This window comes from Acomys minous, assembly GCF_964271855.1.
Source record: "Acomys minous genome assembly, chromosome: 10".
Classification (NCBI taxonomy): Eukaryota; Metazoa; Chordata; class Mammalia; order Rodentia; family Muridae; genus Acomys; species Acomys minous.
In genome coordinates this window covers 50,814,847-50,832,831 of record NC_140491.1, presented here as the reverse complement: position 1 = coordinate 50,832,831, position 17,985 = coordinate 50,814,847, and the positions used below count along the sequence as shown (strand labels likewise).

General features: G+C 43.1%; 1 protein-coding gene across 2 annotated transcripts in view; it reads left to right on the top strand.

Moving 5' to 3' along the window:
- UGP2 (UDP-glucose pyrophosphorylase 2) overlaps nucleotides 1-17,985 on the top strand; it is a 53,356-nt gene that overhangs the window by 32,569 nt on the left and 2,802 nt on the right. For both annotated transcript variants that reach the window (XM_084799552.1, XM_084799553.1), the window contains exons 4-8: nucleotides 8,770-8,955; nucleotides 10,078-10,211; nucleotides 12,435-12,732; nucleotides 13,644-13,841; nucleotides 14,457-14,699. In XM_084799552.1, coding sequence (XP_084655678.1) covers nucleotides 8,770-8,955; nucleotides 10,078-10,211; nucleotides 12,435-12,732; nucleotides 13,644-13,841; nucleotides 14,457-14,699 — 1,059 coding nt within the window. The remainder of the gene's footprint in view (nucleotides 1-8,769; nucleotides 8,956-10,077; nucleotides 10,212-12,434; nucleotides 12,733-13,643; nucleotides 13,842-14,456; nucleotides 14,700-17,985) is intronic.

Here is a 17,985-nt window from a genome sequence, read left to right as displayed (position 1 = left end):
CTCCATCATAAGGAAAAGCAAAATAGATCCCAGGGCAGGTAACTTCTCATGACCTCTTAATTTTCTGTTTTTCTGTCCTGCATCAGAAAATACTTATTTATAATGCTTACAAAAGAGAACATTGAAGTTCAGAATAATTTGCTTAGGAAAAAGAATCCAGTTGTGAACTAGATTTTCCAATTCCAAAGACCTGGCTCTTTGGTGTCTTTTAGAATACAGAAGGAGCCCGTTATCTCTGAGCACACTATGGAATGTGCTCTCCGAGCTTATCAACAAGTATAGTGGAAACTGCAGCCACAAAACTACACGTTAACGTGACAAGCATCACTTTCAACTTTTTACGAGCACTTTCTTGGTGATCCTTGAGCAGCTTTAGCTTTTTCTTATACATGATAGGCTTAGAGGTGGTGAGGGGTTGATAGCCTGAAAAAACTCTGATCCGCAGCTCAGTCAGTGCTTATAGCTCTTGTGTTTGCTAGGCTCTCAGGATAGGTGTGAGGCCCTGAGAGCTGTCCTGGAGTACTGGAACCACCTCAGCCCACAGCAAGCCAAATGGAAGCTCTCCCATTGAGATTTCATTTCGTGAGAGTTAAGGTTTGTTGTTTGTTTGTTTTATTTGCACATTAACTATTACTGGAAAAATGATATCCCACAAGATTATTTTTATGTTATATAATGAAATTTCTAGTGTCGTAATGTATTTTAAAGGGTTTTGATTTTGTGGGCAGTGAACTTTACTGAAAGAGAGGATATTAACCTCTGATCTTCACAAGGACTTGATGTTAGTTCATACAGCTGGGAAGCACTGGTCTGAACATGGAGTGTTGAGGATGAAGGAAGGGTGCACCATGGGTAAAACGCAGGGCCACATTAGCAAGAGGTAATAACATGGTGTGTTAGAGAACCCAGGGCCCCTGGTTCCTGAGAAAAGAGGCTAAAAGAGCCGTAACAGTCATGTCCTCCAGTTAGGATTAGGTTTGGGTTTTTTGTTATGTTGCAACCCAAAACAGCCAGTCTGCAGAGTTATATGCCAGCTTGATGGTAGGCAGGAACCCAGGTGTCTCTACGTTACTGCGTCATTATCCATAGCACATGTGCTTATTGTCCCGCAGAGGCACGAGAGGGAACTGTAGTTATGTTACTAACCCAGATGACAGCAAGGAGGGAGGCGGATGGACAGTGTCCCCAGGTCTTTCATAAGACACCTGCCAGTTCATCTCGAGTTGTTTTGACCTGAACTTTGGTATACACAGCTGCAAGGAAGGCTGGGAAATATAGCTTTCCAGATGACAGAGCATCCAGTGGAAGGTTTGGATTATAAAGGGAAGAGGAAAAGAATGATACTGAACTTGACAGCTTACCAATGCTATATTTGGTTAGTGCTGTAATGAACAAATATACTATATTAATTAGGCTTTCTGTTGTGGTGGTGAAATGTCATAACCAAAGCAACTTGGGGAGGAAAGGGTTTATTTAACTTACACTTGTGTATCACAGTTATCAGAGTTCATCCTTGAAAAAAGTTAGGGAAGGAATAAAACAAGGCAGGAGCCTGGAGGCAGAAAAGGATAGCTGCTGACTGGCTTGTTCCCCATGGCAGTCAGCCCATGGGTGGCACCGTCCACACTGGGCTGGGCTCTTCCCATCAGTTATCAAGAAAATGCCCTAAAGCTCGCCTACAGCCAGATCTTAGGGGAAGTAGGAAGCTTTTGTTTGCGGTTTGTTTGTTTATTTATTTGTTTTGGTGTTTTTCAGGCTGGGTTTCTCTGTGTATCCTTGGCTGTCCTAGTACTCGCTGTGTAGACCAGGCTGGCCTCGAACTCAGAGATCCGCCTGCCTCTGCCTCCTGAGTGCTGGGATTAAGGCGTGCGCCACCACTGCCCATCTTCATTTTCTTAACTAAGGTTTTCTCCTCTCAGATGATTCTTTCTTATGTCAAGTTTACATAAAACGAGCCAGGATACATGCTGAAATTCTTTTAAAAAGAAAAAAAAAAACATTGCGAGGTGGGGAGTGGGTAGTAGGGAGTCAGGGGACCACAATAGCAATAGCAATACAGGTGAGAGATGCGGAGACCGAAGGGATCCCTGAGCAGCTGGGAGCCTTGGTGACAGGGCAGGAGAGAGAAGAAGAGTTCTACTTAGCCATGTAAGAAGCAAGGAGAACAAAAAAGCAAGAGAATTTATGATGTGTTAGAAATCAAAGGAAAATGGGATTTCAGGGTTTAGGGAGTAATGAGTTGTATTTTGGGTTATTGGTAGGATTTAACAGCTAAGATGTTATTGATGGCGTCCGTAGTAAGAGCAGGGCCGGCCATGTGATAGGGGAGAAAACAGGAAGCAGAGGTGCTTGTGGAGCCACAGGAGGAGGGGGAGAGAGGTGGGGGACTGAATGATGGGTGAAATGGAGTCTTGGAAGTCAGTGACTTGTGTTTGCTCTGTGACCTAGAGTTGAGTGCAGTGCCTGACAGCATTAATGAACTTGAAGGTTAACTATGGTGGGGGTGGGTTGTTCAAGACAGGCTTTCTCTGTGTAGCCTTGACTGTCCTGGGCTCACTCTGTAGACCAGGCTGGCCTCGAACTCAGACTGATCTGCCTACTTCTGCCTCCCTTAGTGCTGGGATTATAGGCATGCGCCACTACGCTGGCTAAAGGTTAACTCTAATAATAAGGAAAGTACGAGATTTACCAGACTTTCCACATGAAAAAAATAATCTCATTTAAGTACCTTTTTTGTTTTTGTTTTTTTTCCTGCTACAGAAAATAACCCAAATTCTGGCTGTTAACTTCAGAAATATGAAAATGAAAACACATACATGAAAGTACCTAGCACAGAACTTGCCATATAAACACTGCATAAGGGTTTAGTGAATACTTTCTGTGCGTATGGAACATCCTAATTAGTTTTACTTTATACGGAGTTCATATTCTCTCAGGCAAACTTGATTTTGTCGATAGATAGATAGATAGATACACACACACACACACACACACACACATACACACACACACATAGCTCAAATTGCGGTAATGAGCTCCTTGTGAGCCATAACAGGGTGGGTGATGCTACCTTGCTTTGGGCATTTGGCACTTACTCTAGAAGTGGCCCAAGTATGCTATGCAGAGCTGGGTTACACTTTTACCACTGGGAACAGTGTGTCTGTGACTGTGTGCTGAATTTGGCTTTTCTAACTGGAAACTAAGTTGTGAACAGGGTTGGCAAGATGAATATCATGGCAGACAGTTTTAAAAAGATCTTTCCATTTCTGCAGAAAAACTAGGTTGACACCCTCCAGGGCAAATGTTCTTAAGTCACTTTATGTAGTGGGTTGCCAGCTGCTTGATTTCACCCACTTGCAAGAGGAGGCTAGGTGTTTGTCCAGGAAGAAGAGAAGGTGAGTGGCCTGGCCTTTCTTAACGTTTCCTCTACAAACCTACATGCTCTTCTTGGGGTTTGCGGAGGTGGCCCCACCATCTTTTTAGCTGTGGTGGAGACCTTAGAACAGTGAATTCTTTTCTCGTCTGGGAGAAAAAGAGGAGCAGAGTGATTAGGCAGTGGAAACGGAAATAAAAGGGCGAGGCCATGACTACTACAGTATTGGGAAGATCTTTATCATAGAGATGAGAGAAAGCAGGCAGAGGGAAGCGTCCAGGCTGAACATGGCCAACACTCTGACCTGGGCCATGAGAGGAGAGGGGGGGAGGGACAGCAAAAGAGGAGCCACTGACCAAGAGAGCAGTATAGCCAAAATGGCTGAGTTGTACAGGGGTCAGGCTGGGGAGGAGGGGAGCCCAGCCCCTGGGAGGGAGGGGCTTAGGGCAAGAGGCCGGGCGAGAAGTGCTGGGAGGAGCCACAGGCACTGAGTACAACATGTCTTAGGTTCGAGACCTACCATCCCAGCCTTTTCTTGGTGATAAAGAGGGATGTAATCTCTTCTGTAACTACTTCTACAGGCTGAGTGGAACCTGTCCCAGATTTCTTTGAGACCTAAGAATTAGGACTGAAAGCTGGTTCACACTCGGTGCCCAACTCTGAGTCACATTTAGGCTGACCCTGCCAGCTCATTGGGTAGTCTGTTGTTTCCTAACACCAGCCATTGTATCTCAGTGTATTTGTGTGTTTTCCTGAGGAAGTTGAGACGGATCATGGGAGACTAAGCTCTGTGAAGTTATATGTCCTAAGTTATGTAGGCATACTCCACCTTCTACAGATGTCAGAGAGCCAGGGCTCTTTATGTGGCTCCTGTCAGTCATGCCTGCCTGTCTTGATGAAGCTGATAAAGATCCTGCTGAGAATTTTAGACTTCAGGAGTCTGAAAATGTCTCTCTGAGTGTGTGTCCAGTGTAGCCAGGTGCTGCTAAGCAGTTTTCCAAATTCTGACACTACCACCACCCCAGCCCTGGCTTGTTGATCTTAACTGAGCTCTATGGGATTGTTGAGTGGGCTCTTCTAGAGGAGAGTGTGGACACTCATGAACAGGATGATTTGTATTACAGAAAGTTCTGCTTAGTCCCTAACCAATTAATAATTTAAAGCCTGTAATAAACCTTAGACAAAAATATTGTGGCTTCTTGGAATCAAACAGTTGTGGTTTTGAGATTTGTGTAGCATGTTTCTTCATGTGTGTGTGTGTGTGTGTGAGTGTGAGTGTGAGTGTGTGTGTGTGTGTGTGAGTGTGTGTGTGTGTGTGTGTGTGTGTGTGAGTGTGAGTGTGTGTGTGTGTGTGTGTGTGTGTGAGTGTGAGTGTGTGTGTGTGTGTGTGAGTGTGTGAGTGTGAGTGTGAGTGGTGAGGAGCTCAGGTGGCTGTAAGTCATGGAGGATAAGTCAGAGAGCTCCACTGGAGGTTTCCGATAGTGCAGTAACCCCAGCACTCTTGGCAACTCCTCCCTACTCGTTACTGTGTGAATTTCGTCTTCCTTGTCCTTTGCTAATGCTTCTCCAATTCTTTTCCTTATAAACAAAATCCTCAGTAGGATATTTTCTTCTTTAAGAGTCAGATATATTAAGACAGGTGAGTATTACTGGCAGTACCATATAAAAAGCCATCTTGCCTGGATGTTTGTAGAGGTAAAGTGTCTACTAACTTAGGACACAGTCCTTCACTGGAGTTTGTGAGTGCCCATGCCCCAGTGCTTATAGTCCTTTAAAATAGTTTACCATATGTCCCACTTCCTTAAGGCCTTTTCCTGTATCTTTGCTTTGGTTACTCCCACACCTACGCCCCCTTCTTTGCTCTTCCTCTGCCCATCCTGCCTGTTTACGCCTCTGCACCCCAAGTCTCCTTCCTTCAAGCGTTCTGCTACCCTCTGTGTCGTGTTTCCATTTCTTTAGCTTCCACAGGCTCACTCATAAGGAGTTTGTCCTGCAGACATTTTGTGTGTGTGTTTGCTTTGCTTTCTTACTTTTGAGACAGGTTTCATTGTGTAGCCTAGGCTGGCCTTCGACTAGCCGGCCTCCTGCCTGCTGAGTGCTGATTGCAGAAGTACATCTCTGTACCCAGTGCAGCCTTTTGAAGGTGGATTACTGGGAAATATGTAGCTAACTCTTAGCTCTAAATACTTTGCTTCAGAAACTTTATAATATATGGATCATAGATGATTTGTCATAAACATCCTAAATTTTGAAGTTCTTTTTTCTTTTGGGAAAACTGTAAGCCAATGATATTGATGTTTGGCTTTTAATACACCATTATAGAAGGTAAAAATCTTTTAGAGTACTTTCTTTAAAAAAAAAAAAAAGATGAACCTTAAGGGAATTAAATAGCTAAAGATTAAATGTAGATACCAGGGCTGGAGAGATGGCTCAGAGGTTAAGAGCACTGTTTGTTCTTCCAAAGGTCATGAGTTCAATTCCCAGCAACCACATGATGACTCACAACCATCTATTATAAGGTCTTGTGCGTTCTTCTGGTGTGAAGGTGTTAGATGCAGGCAGAGCACTGTATACAAAATAAATAAATAAATAAATCTTTTTAAAAATGTAGATACCAAAGCCCTTTATTTAATATGAATGTTAGTATACTAAAAAACTCCTTAAAATATAGAATTACAATGTGATCCAAATTCTGTTATCCTATTTGGCAGTATTATTTAAACTGAGCTTCAATGGCTATTGGCTAAAAATATAAATTGTTCTGTTGTTCTGCTTCTAAGTTTAATGTAAATATTTGAAAACTTTATTGTACATAGAATAATTATACCTTTTTTCCTTTTGAACATCATATTTTGACTGTGATCAGGTGTGTGTGTGTGTGTGTGTGTGTGTGTGTGTGTGTGTGTGTGTGTTGGTGCTCATGGAGGCCAGAAGAGATTGCATTGTAGACACTTGTGTGCCACTTGATATGGGTACTGAGAACCAAGTAAAACACACCCCAATGTGTGTTGTGTTGACGGCATACCTGTTTTATAGTATGATTCTATTGTATGTAGAAGTTCAAAGAAAAATTAAGTGATATAGATTGTAAAACTATACTGAGAAGAGTAATTCAGTGATGCTTATCCTGAGGGTTGGAGGGAGAATGTGGTCAGTGACAGGCACATGAATGTTTCCATGTTATTGCTGTGTGCTTCTTAAATGCCATTCACTCAATTGTGTATTTGTAGTCTGTAGATTATATATTATGTATATATGTATGTATATATATACATATACATATTGTTTCACAATTAAAATTTTAAGGTGGAATTGGAAACCAAGCCTTTCTCACTGTTATGGGAAAATTGCTTTTATGTATCTTTTTTTTTTTTAAAGCACACCAAGAGCATTAATTAAATAAGAATATTTCTGTGGTCTTACCTGAAATGAATGTAACAGTTGGATTTTCAGCTAAGTTCTTAGTGTGGGAAGTGAAAATAACTGCTAAATGGAAATTGCTGGCTTTTACAAAATAACTGGAAAATAATTAACTTTTTAGAGTAAATATAATGTGCCCAAGAAAATCTTCTAACATAATGACTGCTTGGAGTCACTGTGGCACAGAAGCATTCTCTTATTCACCAATTGATTTCAGCAGCTGTTAGAAAGGATTATAAAGTACAGTTATGTAAGAGAACAAAAAGACCCATCTCTGTCAGCTATTCGTATTTTAATGGCGAGACACTTAAATTGGGACTTTTCCTTCTTTAGAGTGTCTTTGCAGCTCCTCCGTGTTTTTGTCACCAGCCTCTTTTCTTTCATGAATGAGAATAGCTACAGAAATCTAGGAAGCACTGAGAAGGAAACTGACAGTCTTACCACGTGGAGCAATAGTTCAGAGTGAGGCGTGCTGAGGGTTATCAGGAGGAAGCCTGGAGGAAGGAGCCTTTGTGCTCTTCAGAGTTTACACCAAGTAAGAGAGAGCAGAGGAACTAAGTTACCCACGAGTATGCTGTAGAAGGATGTGTGAACAATAACTATGCAATGAGTTTGCCCGTTAAACACAACGAGATGTTGGCCTTCAAGGCCGCGATCACAAGAGGCGAGCCCATTAGGTCCTTCCTTTCCCAATCAAAAATGCCCTCACATGAGTACACAGTGACAGATAACAGGACAAACAGAGTAACTGCTGGCTGCCTTATATACTGCGATGGAACTGAAGGAGCCATTTGAGGACTTATTCTATTAAAGCAAAATAACAAAAATGTCACACAAATGGGTAGAAAATGCATTGTGATCTTGTAAAAACCTTTCATTCCTGCTGTAAAATGTTAGATTTGTTACTTTGCCTCAAACAACAGCAAAAACGTGGGTCTTTCCTATAAAGGTCATTGTTTCTGCTCAAAGTAGTCGGGTGCTAGAGAGGAGGTGGGGTGGCTTCCCGCTTCCGCCCTGCTGTCTGCTACATGAAAAAGACACAGAGTCTGAAGCATACTTTAAAGCTGTCAGCTCTACGCTGGGCAGAAACTGTACTAATGCAAATCTGTTCCTAAACTAAGGTAAACAAATTACTTTAAACTGATATATAATACATACACCCCAAGCATTTGCCACCCTGATGCTCCACGGGCCATCCTTCCTTTCGTCCTGTCCATCTCCCCAGTCAACCTTCTCTCTCCTCAATTGCCAAACTTGCACTTCCTCCCCCAGCAAGCCCCGCCTTCCACTGCCTGTCCTCTGCCCACCTGATTGGCTAAACAGCGCTTTATTGATGGTTGATACATCCACTCAGCATTCCTTCACAGCCATATCCTTCCTTCCCACAGCATTTCTTAGTACAAGGATGTTTACTTTTCCAATATACATTTTTATAAAATGACACTCTAGAGTTAAATTTCTGAGGAAGGAACTGTGCTTGTGCAAAGCTAGACTTGTGACTGGGGGCCTGTCCACTTTCTTCTGAAGGGTCATCTTACAACTGACTGGAGAAGGATAGCAAAAAAACACATTTAAGTTGGGTTTTGCCTCCTGTGGTGGGAGGAATAGTATCTGGTTAATATATATTATTCTCCAGAATTGAGTAGAATAAATTGCACCTGAGATATTTAGACTTGATGAAGTTTGTGTACCTCATTTGGTATTTTGATTAAATTTGGAAGTAGCTTCTTAAGGTAATACAAGATTTAGATATTCATGCCAGCAAAGCCCGCGTCTGTTCACTGCCACCCCACTGTGGTCAGGTGCGCCGCTGTGCTGCTTCCCTGTTCACGGGAAATCTCCCTGTGCCCCTGCTGGAACTTTACATGGAGAGACCAGAATTTTTAAGGACTCATGGACATAACCTTGGGATTGATTTGCTTTAACTTCTTATAAAGATTCTTAAATGACATGTTTAGTTTTATATTTCCTTTCAGATTCAGCCCTATGAGAAGATACAGGCCAGAGGCTTGCCTGATAACATCTCTTGTGTGTTGAACAAACTGGTGGTGGTGAAGCTCAATGGCGGCTTGGGAACCAGCATGGGCTGCAAGGGCCCGAAAAGTCTGATTGGCGTCAGGAACGAGAACACCTTCTTGGATCTAACTGTTCAGCAAATTGAAGTGAGTAGCATTTAGCTTCCGCATAAGATCTATAGTAGGTTAGTTCTTACGTTGATGTAAGTGCTGTATTAGTAAGTGTAGACACGAGTTTGAGCTAGTTGACGGGATTGCTGTTGTGTCTCTACTAGGGTGTATTGGGAGGTGTAAGGGCAAATCTTAGGATGTAGAAGTGTGATTTTACAAAGCTCTGGGTCTGCTCAGACTCTGCTGTGGTCTACCTGCTCTACTTCCTTCTATGGAAGCCTTCATGGCACTGCAGGGTTCCCACGGAGTCTCCCTGGAGAAGCTGGGGAGGATGTCCCATCCTTGATTTCCTTCCCTAATAAAGTTATTATCTGTAGACCTCATGGAGCAGAGGCCCTGTCTTTTCCAGTTCTGGCTCCCTTGTCTAACATGGTGCTAGCAACCACAGGCACAAACTTAGCTGCAGCATCTGTCTAGATTGACTGTGCACCGGATATTCTCAGTGCTTCCCCCAAATGGCTCACTGACTCCTCTCAGCAACTGGCAAGTACTCTCATCCCCGTTTCCCAGATGAGGATGGGCTCTAAGCGCAAGGCTCCTAGCTAGTTAGTAAGGTAGAATAAAGTGTGACCATAAGACAGGCTGGGTTCTAAGAGTCTTTTCCTACTACGTTGCCTCTTAGCTCAGTTGAGAGACTGAGAAGATTGAAGTGGGACAGGAGAGTTTAAAATGCACCTGAGACCAGGAGCCCATGCCTTTGTGGCGTTGGCGCTCTCCTCCCCACAGAGCAAGTGCTCGCCCAGCACCTGGCCACCGTCCGGCTGTGGGATACTGTTGACTGTGCACACGCTGCAGTAGGGGCCGGCCTGCGCCACCAGACCTGGACCTCAGCTGAGCTAGTCATGATTTCAGACTGTAGCTTTGCTTTCAAAGGGTCAGGATTTATTGAATGAGTCTATGATGAATCGCTTAGCTACACATCTGGCTTATGCCAGGCAGTCACTTATGTAAAATGTATGCATATATGTCTGTGTAAATCCAGAGAGAGCTATGGGGCTAGGTTTTAAACATTTTGTTACTAATCATTGAAGAGACTGTTTTATATTTTAAGTCAGATAATATGACTGTGGACGATCTGATTGTCATTCTCCTCTTTAGCATTTGAACAAAACCTATAACACAGATGTTCCTCTTGTTTTAATGAACTCTTTTAACACGGATGAAGATACAAAAAAAATACTTCAGAAGTACAATCATTGTCGTGTGAAAATCTACACCTTCAATCAAAGCAGGTACCAGAAATAAAAATAATGAGGTGGAAGGATTGTGACTTGTGAGAGTTCTCTTCATTGTTTCAGCACAGCAGCCTCACTGCAGCAAATGGTTAAATCGTGCAAGAACTCGATGCCTTCAAAGCTAAATATAGGTTGACAAATTTGTGATGGTTTCAGATTTTGGTTCTATAATTTTCATTTTCTCACATATTCTGCTTGAGAACTTATTCTATGTCCCAAATATTTAAGGACAGTTTATAAAGTCTTTGTATGTGAAGGTCTCCAGTACTGCAAACCACAACACTGAAAACCTTTCCTCTTTCCTATGGGAGGGAGTAGATAGACCTGTGAAAACTTAAGTAAGTTTTGGAGAAAAACATGTACTTTGAGGGGGGAGTAGAGTGAGTGGAAGGAAATTGAGATGACTTGGGGAACAAGCTTTCTATTTAGGGTAGACAGCAGCCTGCAGACACTTTGGAAAGGGTGTGTGTAAAGTTGGATCATCAGGTAGTTGGTATCTTTTTTATATCATAAAATGTTCGCTGCCTGACTCCTAGCAAGCTGTCTGCCTTTGTGCAGACACCTGTGCTAACCGAAGGGAAGCAGCCCTGAGTGCAGGGTTCCTCAGGTGGATTCTCAGCCCGTCCTCCAACCAAAGAACTAAGCCTTTACTTACTGAGTCCTTCCTGTGAGAGAGCTGTGAAAAGCCATCTGAGCAATGTGCGTGTCTTCCTTTCTATATGGCCACAGAAAACTTCCCTTGACAACTATCTAGAAAACAGATTAATAATAATAACAATAACAACAACAACAATAATAATAATAGTCAGATTTTCTTAAAAGGATTCCCCTATAAATTACTATTGACAGTCTCTGAAATAGAGGAATGTTTAATTTAGTATTTTATTTTTCTGTCTTACAAGCTTATTAGACCTGGAGAAGAGGGCACAAACAGCTCCCGTCTCTTCCGTCCACTATTATTGACCGTGGCCATTGCTGGGACAGGTCACATGGTCAGGGGAGGACAGAGAGGCCTTGACCTTGCGCTGGGCACTGAGACGGGCCACATAGACAGAGAGCAGAGGGAAGCTGTCCAGGCAGCCGGGGGCCAGGACCTGGTGGGCCTTCACAGAGTCCTCCTTGCCATCCTCATTTTGGTGTGGGTGAGGGTGACGTATCTGCAGTGAAGGTCCTCCACCCCATCAGTCACCATAGCCACCAGGGCGCCCTCCCTCTGATTTTTCCCATAAAGCCCAAAGGAGCAAGTGGCCCAAGTGCCTCAAGATGACATTAGGTTGGTTCAGGGTGAGGGCTCCATCCTCAAACTTGGGGAGCTGTCTGTACAGACAGGTGGGCTTGAGCGAGCCTTGCATCCAGGTGTCTTTGGTCACCACCCCCTCCTTCCAGCTCTGGCCCTGGTCAGCCAGCAGGATGCACATGGCCTCACAGCACCTGGTTGCTGCAAAGACAGAGGTGCGGACTCAGTGCTGCATAGATGGTGAGGGATCTGGGACATGGACATGAGGCTGATTTGTATTTTAAAGAGTTTAGTTTTAGTTACGTACATCTGTGTGTGGGTGTGTGTTGATGAATGCAGTGCCCAAGGACGCTGGAAGAGGGTGTCAGAGCCCCTGGGACTGGGTGACAGGAGCTCGTGAGCCTTTGATGTGGTGCTAGGAACTAGACAGAACATGCTCTTAGCCACTGATCTATCTCTGTAGCTGCTGCTTTTTAAGCTACCTCATCTGGGGTTCCTTCTACCTCTGCCTTCCCAGTCCCCAACCCCAGGTGGGAGAGAGGGAGAGAAAGGTCAGAAGACAGAGGGGATGTAGACCTCTTTAGACTTAGTGCTGGCTGGTTAGGGTTGTTGGGTTCTTTGGGAAAATACCAGTTCAGTCACCAGGGTATCTAGTAGTCCAGCAACAGCAAACGGCAAATGCAGGAGCAGGGGGAATCCTGGAAGCCCTCGTGCCTTCTCTCTCTGGGCTTTCTTATTTATACCCTAAGTCCTCTAGCTGCAAAAGGCAATTATCAGCTGTGGATAAACTAGAGCAGTTCCGTATCCCACACTTGGGATTAAAACAAAAACATGCTTACATAGCATAACTGAGTTGCTAAAGAAACCAAAACTTCCACACAAATCTCTGCAGCCCTTATTTAATTTTCATGTATTATTTTGCTTGAAGGATTAGGGTACACTACAGCATCAGTGTAATAACGTTTCTTGTTTTGTTTCTAAAGGTACCCGCGGATTAATAAGGAATCTTTACTTCCTATAGCAAAGGATGTATCTTACTCAGGGGAAAACACAGAAGCTTGGTACCCTCCAGGCCATGGTGACATCTATGCTAGCTTCTATAACTCTGGCTTACTCGACACCTTCATAGAAGAAGGCAAAGAGTATATTTTTGTGTCTAACATAGACAACCTGGGTGCCACAGTGGATCTTTACATTCTTAATCACCTAATGAACCCACCCAACGGGAAACGCTGTGAATTTGTCATGGAAGTTACAAATAAAACACGAGCAGATGTAAAGGTAAATACTGAAGAATCGATTTGGGGATTCAAGTATTTACATTTGATACACTACATAGTTAAATTTTTTTCTAATTTGTAAGTTTCTTTTTTATGCATAACATATCATTTACTTAAGATCATTTTAAGAGAATGTGATGTTTTTCTCTGTGTTACCTTAAGGTTTAAGATAACAGTGTGTATCATAAACCCAGAATTAATAATAGTATACATCTATGTCAGTGATCTAAATTGAAAACAGTTTCATGTTTTTATGGAACAAATCTAAAATACGTGAAAGCATACAACACATTTGTTCACACCAGTAGTAATCCTCTAGTTTGTCATTTCAATATTTTATTATGTTATCCCGTTAATGGAAATCATTCCTATAAAATGTGTATATGTATTATATGTATATTTATCACCTCACTATCTTTGTAGCTGTCCAAAAATATTGCAGTTGTTTTAGCACAAAGTGTAAATTGAATATGGCGTACTTGGTGGTGGTAGTTGGCTTTTGATGAGGAGGCACACGAGATCGTACGTTTATTGTAGCTAATGCATAGCAAAGCACTCCGTGCTCTGCATCGGTGCCACCTCCTCCCTCGTTGGCTCGTCTGTAAGAACTGTCTAGCCTCAATCTACTTGTCATCCACTCGTTTGTCTCCCTTCTCCCCTCATCCTCGACCTCATCTGGGTAGCACTCAGCTCTCTGGTGATGGGCAGTGGAGGGGAATGGGGGGGCTGTGAACTGCAGACAGGACAGTGAGTTTCATGGTAGAGTAAGAATCTGAGCCGTGAATGTGTTGCTTTGCATATTAGAAGATTATATAGCCCATGTCTTGTATGAAACTCTGTGTAAGTCATAATCAGTGTGGTGTGGCTGACTACAAAAGACCCGGAAGCACTCATGACTCTCTGCTTTTCTAGGGTGGGACCCTCACTCAGTATGAAGGCAAACTGAGACTGGTGGAGATCGCTCAAGTGCCAAAAGCACATGTTGATGAATTCAAGTCTGTGTCAAAATTTAAAATATTTAACACAAACAACCTATGGATTTCTCTTGCAGCAGTTAAAAGACTGCAGGAGCAGAATGCCATTGACATGGAAATCATTGTGAATCCAAAGGTAAGAGCTGGTCGCAGTCCAGTGGCCTCCCTGGTGTGTAAAGGCAGACCCCTGTCTGTTCCCATCAGTCGGAGCTCTTTATCTAGTCAGCCTCTCCAAGTACTGACCCCTGCGCTCCAGAGTCTGCATTCAGCCCAGGGATGTGCTCCTGATGTGACCCTAGGCTGAAAAGGAGAGGCCTCCTTCTGTGTGGTTACTGCTTTCATACTCACGTGCCATTTAAAAAAATAAAATAGACATCTTGCACAGGTTTTCCCCACCCCTGGCTCTTTAGTGAAAAATGGACATGTTGCTGACTCAAGTTAAGAGACTTCAAAACAAACCAAACAGAAAAACCCCACGTGCATATGTGGAGCAATATGAGTGTTTGGTTAATGTCAGCCCTCATGATTCTGTGAAACCACTTCGTAAGTCCTGACACCACACCTAGAACTAAGCTCTGAGTTAAGAGGGGCGTAAGCCCGTGTTTCCTGGGCCTGCAGTGGCATGCACCCATAAGTCCAGCAGTCGGAGAGTGGAGGTGGGAGGTAGTTCAAGGTCATCCTCAGTCGTCGTCAGTTTGAGGACAGCAAGTATGACAATGACATCCTGTTTTCCTTCTTGTTTTTCTTACAGACTTTGGATGGAGGCTTGAACGTCATTCAGTTAGAGACTGCAGTCGGAGCTGCAATTAAAAGTTTTGAGAATTCTTTAGGTATTAATGTTCCAAGGAGTCGTTTTCTGCCTGTGAAAACCACATCAGATCTCTTACTTGTGATGTCAAACCTCTATAGCCTTAATGCAGGGTCTTTGACCATGAGCGAAAAGCGGGAATTTCCTACAGTACCCTTGGTTAAATTAGGCAGTTCTTTTACCAAGGTAGGTAATTGGAGAATTATTTTCTAGTACTGACTTGGTATCCCTCCATCTTTGGCACGGGTTAAAGGAATTAACTGTAGTCTCTGGAGTTGCTCTGGAGAGTAGAAAAGAATGCTTTAATATGGGGACATTTTATCTTGTTTCTTCTAAGACTGCTTTCATTAGTCAGAAAATATTAATTCTGATTTAATATCTATTGTGCCACTACCATCTCCTGGGAAGTTCCTAGATATGGAAATTTAGCAGCAAACAAAACAAACTGAAATCCTTATTTTCATAGAATTAACATTCTAATGGGAGAAGCTAAGAAGCCATCACATCAGTTACTAAAATTAACATTCTAATAGGAGAAGCTAAGAAGCCAGTGCATCAGTTACATAGTGCAGCAGGTAGTGAGAAGTGTAGACAAAGCAAGGAGAGAGCTGGGAATGTGTGGCGACGATGGCAGCACAGCGCACTGGTGGCTAGCCTCAGATCTTACTCTGCCATCTAAATCTAGCCTAGTCCTAGATGTGGTTTAGTGCCATTTGGAATGCAGTGCAGATAAAGACTTGAGCAGCAAACTGTGAACATATGGGTCCTGAGACAGGAAGTTTCAAGGTGGAGGGAACCATATGTCAGATGCTGGGGCTGATGCAAGCTAGATGAGGAGTCACCTTTGGACTTACAGAGTCTGGTTGGAATGGATTAAGGAGCATGGGAGAACTGGAGTTAGAGATAGATTTAAGAGTAGAACCCACCAAGAAAAACAGAAAATACGTCATAGGCCAGTATCAGTTTTGAGGGGTTCTGTTTCAAAATAAGAGAGAATTTACTTATATATTGATGGAAATTAATATAATCAGGAGGAAAAAAATTAGTTGAAGGAGACTCCTGGAACAAATTCTTCAATAGCCTAGGAAAGATCTGAAAGTGGAGAGGCAGTCTTCATGGCTGATTCCAGAGTCCAGCCCACCCAGGGAGAAGAGTAGGTGAGGAGCCAGAGTGGGGGCCTTAGCCAACAGACAACAAAACGTGAGAGGGGTGGGTAGGAGGGAGGGAGAGAGAGAGAGAGACAGACAGACAGACAGACAGTGATCATGTATAATTTTGTGCTGTTTCTCATGCTGAGCCCTGATGGTCTCTCCTCTCTCTCTAAATCCTTTGTAAACCACTCATCTGGCTTTACTAGGATGGCTACTCATTTGTTTTCTCATCTTAAAACAAAACATCTCTTCTGTTCAGCTTCATTATAAAATGCTTGATTTTTGGGAACATCTCCCATCACAGGAGCTTGAATATGAGTGCAAATAAACAGGTTCTTCCCACAGAGAAACTGAAAGTGTTATAGTTAAAGGTATATTTTTAAAAATATTTTTGTTTTTGTACATGTATAGCCTTATCCATCACTGCCCTCCCCCAGCCCACCAACCTATCTCCCTCCCGCGCTCAGGGCCTCTTTTATCTTTGTGAAGATTTGTGGGTTTTGTTTTGTGTGGGGGCACATGTGTGCCTTGTGTGAACTGATGTGCACCACGTGTGTCCCCTGGAGTTAGAGAAGGTGAGCAGCGTGATGTAGGTTCTGGGAAGTGAAGAGCTAAGTTCTCCTAACTGCTGAGCCGTCTCTCTAGTCGCTCTTGTTTTAAAACTGGTCACTAGCTCCAAGTCTAGTTAAAGCTACCCATGCACAAGTGGGTGTGGAGCCATTCACTGGGCGTGAGCAAACCAAAAGTGACCTGCCCTCAGTGTCTAGGAGCTGCCAGCTGCCAGTTAGACGTCAGGACCTCCTTAGTCCTGCTGAACTTTGGACTGGCCTGATCTTCTACAGGCAATCTAGCTGCTGTGGTGGTTCCATTTTGGAAAGATATCTTGATTGAATATTCTTTGACAATTTTATATGTGCAAAAATTCTGTCTTGATTATGCTCCCCACGGCACCCCAGTACACCAGCCTTTCCCCTTCCTATTTCTTTTTTGTAACCAAGTCAGACTAGTGCAGCCTGTGGGAGTGCTCGCTGGGTGTGTTGGCTTGATCCTGCACAGATACATAACCATAGCTGTGCTGAGTTCACGCATGCAGTGACCGTGCCGTTTCCAGAAGACGGCGTTTCACAGCACTAAGCCCATTCCTCCACCTGTTACATTCTTCCCACCCACTCTTCTACGCTGTTCCGATCCTTGAGATTGGGGATTGATGTAAATGCTCCATTTAGAGCTAAGAACTCAATAGTCAGTTATTCTCAGAACTTTGACCAGTCAAGAACGTGCATTAACTGGTGACTACAGAAAAGGTAGTATCTGGTCAAGGTTGGGGGCAGCACTGATCTGTGTATATAAACATAAATATTTAGAAGGCATTTTAAGAACATCTCCTTTTAGCAACACAACAGTTGTAGGTTCCCTCCTAGGGCTGATGACCTCCTAAGCATGAGTATTTGACAGGCTTGCAGTACTAGGCATGAACTCCTTTCTGTGGAACAGGCCTTAAATACAATCAGAAAGTAATTGTTACCTCCAAAACTGTCATGCCTCTGTAGTACCAGTGGGCACATCTTCTGGTAGGTTTGTATTGTGGAACACAGTTTGCCATTGATGGCTTTATCCCCAGTGGCCTACATAGCAGCATTTTCTGTGACAGCTACCGAGCCAAGAGGAAGTTTTTGGGTCATTTCCTATCATATCCCATTTGGTCTATCTTCCAGCAAAAATGTGATCTTTAGCTGTAGGGCTGGACCATTTGGCTCTGGTGGCCAAGGAAGAGCTGTAGCAATGGCCTTTGGCGGCCTGTCCAGTTCCTGCAGGTTGTCTTCAAGCTCGGTTATGTTCCTCTCCTTCATCCCGTCTATTATGATATTCCAGAGAGGTTTTTAACTTACTGTATTTTATATATCTATCCAGCACTTAAGATTGGTTTTCCTTCAGTATTTTTTTGTTGAATTCTTTCCATATCACCCACCACTTTTCCTTTTTTTGTTCAGCCATTTGTCTTTAAATATAATTATCTTGAATTACCTATTTGAGATTACATTTAACTCATTTGAAAGTTATATTGTCTAGTTTTTTTCATGTTTTTATTCATAGGGATTTGGACAGTGTTTTTTGTTGTTGTTTTTGTTTGTTTGGGTTTTTTTTTTTTTTTTTTTTGGTCAGCTGTATTTTTTTTTAAGATTTATTATTATGTACAGTATTTCGCCTGCATGCCAGAAGAGGGCACCAGATCTCATTATAGATGGTTATGAGTCACCCTGTGGTTGCTGGGAATTGGACTAAGGACCTTTGGAAGAGCAGCCAGTGCTCTTAAGCCTGAG